At 60.1% G+C, this 6,790-nt stretch overlaps 1 protein-coding gene across 1 annotated transcript; it reads left to right on the forward strand.

Moving 5' to 3' along the window:
* The first annotated feature begins 3,189 nt into the window (after positions 1–3,189).
* On the forward strand, positions 3,190–3,945 carry TMEM125 (transmembrane protein 125). The gene has a single exon (XM_056130882.1). It carries the CDS (start codon positions 3,227–3,229, stop codon positions 3,884–3,886), a length of 660 nt encoding a protein of 219 aa, XP_055986857.1. The 5' UTR covers positions 3,190–3,226; the 3' UTR covers positions 3,887–3,945.
* Positions 3,946–6,790: the final 2,845 nt, after the last annotated feature.

The following is a 6,790-nucleotide window of genomic DNA, read 5'->3' on the forward strand; positions in this document are numbered from 1 at the left end:
TGGTGTTTTGCTCTGTTCGTGCCTATGTTTGAAATTCGGTTCTATTCAACTTTGACTTTATGTTTGGAATTGGGTTTTGTTCTTTATTTTGTTTCTCAAGGGGGGGGAGGGTTGGCTTCAATACCTTCTAGAAGCACCCCCTGGGGTAGGTTCTAGCAGGCTGAACCAGTTTCGGGGATGTGTCCTGAGTAAAAAGGCAATTCTTTTCTATGGTAACGCTGGCCTGGATCTGTGCTAGAATTTGGAGACATGGCCCCTAAACGGGTCTCTCAGTGGCTCTACTCTGCAGCCATTTAAATTGTTTTGGCAAAGATCTGGTAAATAAGTGAAATATCCGATGTCCAGGCTTGTATGTTCACTGCAGAACAAGAACTCCTCTCAGAAGGGGACCCTGTAATGATGATGGGGGGAGAGTGAAGCCCGGGAAGAAACGGATGCGAAGGACAGAAACCTTATGGCTGTCTTCTTTCCACTTTCCTGCATCCACCATCTGCCTTTATCAGCTGTTCTGCAAGCACCAGGGCTGTGTCCACCGGCCCTGCCTGTTCTGTGCCAGCAACAACGTCCCAGCCGCTGAGCAATGTGTTGACCGGCTCCCTCCTAGGTACAAGGGAGCTGGGATCGCTCTCCCTACATTGCTTACCGCTTTGAAATTAGGAAATGGAATCTTAAAATATCTCTTGAGTACCAGAAGAATAAAACATGCACTTATTTTAAGTAAGCAAGGAGCTGGAAACATTTTGTTAGCAGAGTTCTTGTCTGGGGGTAAAATTGGTTCTTTCTAAAATGGAGAGAGAGAGAGAGAGAGAGAGAGAGAGAGAGAGAGAGAGAGAGAGAGAGAGAGAGAGAGAAAGATAGGTCTGAATGTTGAACCATTAAAGCAACAGCTGACCGTCCCCTCCCACCTCGGAAGCCTTCGCCCCTCGGCCCTCAAGTGTATGTTTCCAAAGACTGTTTCAAAGACGCAAGCTAGAAGTGAACCTCGACTTTGTTTGGACTAGCGTCGCTGACTGAATATAGCAAAAACTCTTCAAGTTTGGCGAAGAGAATATTCTTACTCTTTCTCTTGCAGCCGAACGAAATAAAGTCTAACTCTGGCAACGTGGAGGATGCGAAACCCAGCTCTGGAGTGGGGAAGGGGGTGAGAACCGTCATCGACTTAGAACACAGGCTGCTAGACAATCTGGCTTACTTTTCGTGCTCATTGGGAATGAGGAGTGGGCGAAAACGAAGGGAAATGTACGTGCATAAAAATAGAAAAAGAAGTGCGTGGTTTCTGTGGGGAGGGGGGCGTGGAGCTGAGGCTGGAATTAGATTTGGAATGGGGTGGGAGTGGGATGGGGGGCTCGGGGTAGGGGGGCCTGCATTGGGCGAGTAGTGGCCTTCTCCGTCCAGGTGTGAAGCTGGAGCTGGGGTTGCAGCTCGGGCCGGAGCTGGGGGTTCGGCTAAGACCCCCGCAGGCCAACTGCAGACCACCACCGCAGACCAGCTCGGCGCGGGTCTGGGAATGTGCCTGGGCCCTGAGCGCAGCTGACAGCTGCCCCGCCCTGCCCAGGAATGCCTCTGCCCAACGGAAGGGACAGGCCACGTCAGCCAATCGGCTGCAGCCCTGCCTGGGAAACACCTGTCGGCCGGCCGCGCCTTCCCTCCCCCGCCCCCGCCGGCTCACCTGGGTGCAGGTTCGGCAGGTGAAGCGCCTCCCCCCGGAAGCGGAGCTGGAGCGCCCCACCTGCCCGCCCGGCCCGCTCGGGCCGGATCCAGCTCCTCCAGGCTCCTTGTAAGTGCTCCGCCGTCGCCCTCCCTGCTCCAGCGGCGCCCCCTCCTCGGCGCCTCTCCCCGGCCCGGCCCCCAGTCCAGCACACCTGTGCGGGCACCTTCCCGCAGTGAGGTCACAGCCCTAAGGAACGCCGGGACCCGCTGCAGGGCCCCGCCCCTGGCCCCCGCCTCCCCGGGGGTCTGGGGCCCCGCTTGGCCGGCTCGGCTCCCTGGAGGGGGTGCGGGGCCTCCTCGGGCCTGGGGCCCACCTGCGCCCCCCGCCTCCTCCGCCGCTGAGTCCCAGGCACAAAGCCAGATGCCGCCTCCCGGTGCGGGCCTGGCAAATCCCCCTGCAAGGCTCTGCCGCTGGAGCCCAGTGACTCCCCCGCCCCGCCCCGCCCCGCCCCGCCCCCCAGAGACAGGTTCCTGCCCGCCCTCCTCAGACTGGGGGTGCATTCGCAGGTGTCCTCTGACCCTCCCTCAAACACCTCTCTGACTAACCCCACGAACCCACACCCAGAGTCCTTTCCAGGAAGGGAGCTTGGGGTTCCTGCAGGGCACGTCCATGAGTAACCACCAGGAGGGTCCTCACCCCCGCGCCCCTCCCTTTCCCCAGGGGGCTTGGCAAGGAAATGGGCCACTGACAGAGGCCAGGGGGTGGCTGAGGCCAGGGAGGAGATGGGGGCGGGGAGGTGACAGTCAGGGTGGCTCCCCCAGGATGTGGAAGTGAGGCACAGGAGGAGCAGGTTTGGAGTACGGTGACAGGCTGGGCTGGGGGCCTGTTGCATCAGCGGTGACTGTGGGACAGCCCAGGGACAATTGTTTACGGAGGAGGGAGACCCAGCTTGGGGGAGGGCTGCAGAGGCCACTGTCTGGGCGGGCAGAGGGGCTGGCACCGGAGGGTGGAGGGTGTTAGGGGTCTGCTAACCCCACAGAGGAGAGGCCACCCACCCCCAGAGTGAGGGCCGGGGAGCAGGCTGCCGGGGCCAGAAGAGTTAAGCCAGAGCCCCCCTCCCCCGCCCGCTGCCCTAGGAGCCAGCGGTGACAGCTGACAGCTGAGGCCCTGTCAGTGGCTCCTGAATGAGGCTTTATCTCTGCCTCCCCGACCAGTCCCTTCGTCCACCCTGGCCCAGCACCGCCGGACAGCCAGGATGGGACCAGCAACCGAGAGAGCCAGAGAGGTCAGTGGTTGGGCGAGGGGGTCCCCGGAAGCAGGGGGGACTCTTTCCCAGGGGTGGTAGGGGAAGAGGCTTCCCCGGGGAGCGTTCCTGGGGTCCCCGCGAAGACCCTGGGAGGTGTGTGCGGGCCAGGAGGTAACGCGTGGTTCTGCCCCTACAGATGATGGTCTCTGTACCCCGGACTGTGCGAGGAGCGGGACTGGGGGCTGGTGCCTGCCGAGCAGGCGTGGGGGGACTCCAGGCCCTGACCCCCACCCTCTAAGGCCTCGCCCCGGTCGCCACCAGCTGCTGCCATGCCTGCGGGAGAGCCTCGAGGCTCCCCGGGCCTGGCACTGCCCCCCGAAGTGCTGGCCGAGCAGGTGGAGCTCTGGTGGTCCCTGCAGCCCCGGCGCTCGGCGCTCTGCTTCGCCATGGCCGTGGCCCTGGTGGCGGGCTGTGGGGCGGGCGGCGTGGCCCTGCTCTCCTCCACCAGCAGCCGCTCCGGAGAGTGGCGGCTGGCGGTGGGCACGGTGCTCTGCCTGCTGGCCCTGCTGGTCCTGGTGAAGCAGCTGATGAGCTCGGCCGTGCAGGACATGAACTGCCTCCGCCAGCCCCACCACGTGGCCCTGCTGCGCAGTGGCGGGGGCGCCGACGCCCTCGTGGTGCTGCTCAGTGGCCTGGTGCTGCTGGTCACCGGCCTGACCCTGGCCGGGCTGGCCGCTGCCCCCGCCCCTGCCCGGCCGCTGACGGCCATGCTGTCCGTGGGCATTGCCCTGACGGCCTCCGGCTCACTCTTACTGCTGGGCTTGCTGCTGTACCAGTTGGGCATGAGTGGACACTGCCCCCACATCTGCACCACCACCCCCTCCACCCTCAGCGACCGCAGCGGCAATGGCAGCGTCTTCAGTGTCTCAGGACAGTTGTCTTCGGGCCGGCGTCAGGAGACCACCTCCAGCATCGCCAGCCTCATCTGACCGAGCCACACTGCCCGCCTCGGCACCCGAATTGTGCCAGGGCATGAGCGTACGTGTGGAGTGTGTGTCTGCGTGCACGAGTGTTGGGCCATGAGTGAGTGGGTGTGCGTGTGTGTGTGTGAGAGCACATGTGTGTGCATGTGTTGTGAGTGCATGTGAGTGTGTAAGTGTATGAGTGCGTGTGAGTGTTCATAAGTGTGTATGTGCGCGTGTGTGAGTGTGTGTATGTGCATGAACGTGTAAGTAAGTGCATGCGTGTGTGCTCATGAGTGTGAGTATTTTAGTGTGTCTGAGTATGTGTGCATTAGTGTGTGTATGCAGGAGTGTGTGAGTCTGACTGCATAAGTGTGAGTGCATGTGTATGTTCGTGAGTGTGTGCATACGTGTGTGTGCACGTGAGTATGTGAGTGCATGTCTATGAGTGAGTAAATGGGTGCATTCATGAATGAGTGTGTGAGTACATGTATGTGCATGAGTATATGTGAGTGCACGTGCATGCGTGTGTGTGTGCATGAGTATCTGTGTGTGTGTGTGTGAATGAGGAGTGTGAGTCCTGGGGAGTGTGTGCATGTCCCCAGACTGCCCGCCCCTCCTGTAGACTGTAACGTGTTTGTACCCAACCACCCCTCATGGGAGAGTGAAGGCATCTCTTCAGAACCGGATGTCTGCGGCCATGCAACTGCTGGAAAATGCCTGGCAGTATCTGGGGCCTCCGGGCGGAGCAGTTTTGGGGATCCCTGAAGATGACGGCCCATACCCCCAGCAGCCCCTCAAAGCCAGCCCTGCCGGTACCACCATCGGGGACTTTACAGAAGCAATGGCTGCTACAGAGACTGCACCCATGGGAGCCTGCCCCAAGGAGAGAGGAAACATTGGAGTGAAGCGCCCCATTGCCACGGGAGGGGTGGGGGGAGAGGGGCTTGGACCAGCAACTCGTCTCCTCAGCCTGTTTCTTGAGGGTGCTGCTGATGGCTGTGGGGAGCAGTTGAAACGAGGGACATGCATAGAAGTTGGGCCTGTGAACAAAAATGGTGGCTGCCGTCTCGTCACTGCCTTCACCTCGTCCTTTTCCCCAGAGACCCTTCTCCCCTCCCCGCACCCCTTCTCACACTCCCACTTGGTGCCCACTCAGGCTGACCCCAGCCTCAGCCCTGTGGCATCTTTACTCTGTGCTAAGAAGCTGGCACCGAGCAGGGGAGAGGGTGTGCCAGCTCCCGGAGGTGGTGGGTGGCGGGTCCCAGGGTGCAGCTGGGAGCTTGAGGATTTCCACTTGTGTGGGTGCTGCTTCCTGGGGAGACCTTCCCCAGCAGAGCAGATCAGCCACCTCCTCTGGGGGCTGCGGCGCCCAACTGCGCCTCCAAAGCCCAAACATCCTGGTCTGTGGAGTCTTTCCACCCACTGGCCTGCCTCTGGGAGGGGTGTTTGAAACCCCCGTGGGCGTAAGAGTCACTTCCTGTTCCAGGCTGCCCCAGGGTGCAGGGGTACTTCCTGGGAGGCAGCGGGGAAAGTTCCTCTGGAAGAGGCACCTCCCAAGAGGTGTTGGACTCGGGCTCAGGGGCTCACCTGCTGACCCCCCGCCTCCTGCAGGATCACTGAGTGGTGGCAGGGGGAAGGGAGTGGCAGCCGAGGGCAGGAGGGCCGTGGGCAGAGAGAAACGGGCTTATCTAGGAGCACCAGGTATTTCGCGGACATCTCAGGCCCAACGTGTTCGGAATGACACCCCAACTTTGTCCCTCCTCCCACTGGTTGTTCCGCCTCTTTGTTCCTGTGGCATCCGGATCAGCACCTCCGTGCGGTTCCACACGGCCCTCCAGGCTACCTCCTCACCCCGCGTCCAATAAACACATTGACTTCCAGGGCTCCTCTCCTCTGCCTGGGTGTTACAGGACTCGCCACCTCCAGCGTCCCCTTCATCTTGTGTGAACTGCGCAATGGCTGGCTCCCTTCGCTCTCCTCCCCACCCCCACATCCCCGCCCCACCCCCGCCCCCACCCCCACCTCCAAAAACAATGCTTGAGCCTTGAACCAGAAGTGGACCTGGAACCCCACAGAGTGTGGCACCAACATCATTTAAAAAAAAAAATCTTTCTGTAGGGGCTGGAGCAATAGCACAGCAGGTAGGGTGTTTGCCTTGCACGCGGCTGACCCGGGTTCGATTCCCAGCATCCCATATGGTCCCCTAAGCACCGCCAGGGGTAATTCCTGAGTGCAGAGCCAGGAGGAACCTCTGTGCATCACCAGGTGTGGTTTAAGGCTGGAGCGATAGCACAGCGGGTAGGGCGTCTGCCTTGCACACAGCCAACATGGCCGACCCGAGTTCGATTCCTCCGCCCCTCTCGGAGAGCCCGGTAAGCTACCGAGAGTATTTGATATGCCAGACACAGTAACAACAAAGTCTCCAATGGAGACGTTACTGGGCCCGCTCGAGCAAATCGATGATCAATGGGAGGGCCTTTACTTTTTATTTTTTTAATAAATAAATAAATAAATAAATAAATAAAATCTTTTTTGTAGTCCCTCCTGCAGACTAAAACCCAGATTCCTAACATGACTTGTTCCCACCCCCACCCCCTCAGTGCACCCAATACTGGCCCTGTGGAAGGACCATGACCTCTCCCAGGCTCCTTTTGCCTCCTTCTCATCTTTCAAGAGCCAGGCCTGTAGGGAGCCACGTTCTCTGGAAATCTCCTTCACTCTGCCCTGCAGCCCAAGAGTTGATCCTTGGCCAGGCCCAGGGCCCCCAGAGTAGAGCCCCTGTGTGTATCCCGGGCCCCCAGCACAGACACTGACACAAAGGAGGGGCTTGGCTTGGTGGGGTAACTGATTGTTGGCGGAGGGGATTCAGGAAGAGATTCGCCTAGATTTGGAAGGGGAGAACGCAAGGTCACAGCTCACTGCTGGCCC

The sequence above is a fragment of the Sorex fumeus genome, unplaced genomic scaffold (genome assembly GCF_029834395.1).
Source record: "Sorex fumeus unplaced genomic scaffold, SorFum_2.1 ptg000082l, whole genome shotgun sequence".
Lineage (NCBI taxonomy): Eukaryota > Metazoa > Chordata > Mammalia > Eulipotyphla > Soricidae > Sorex > Sorex fumeus.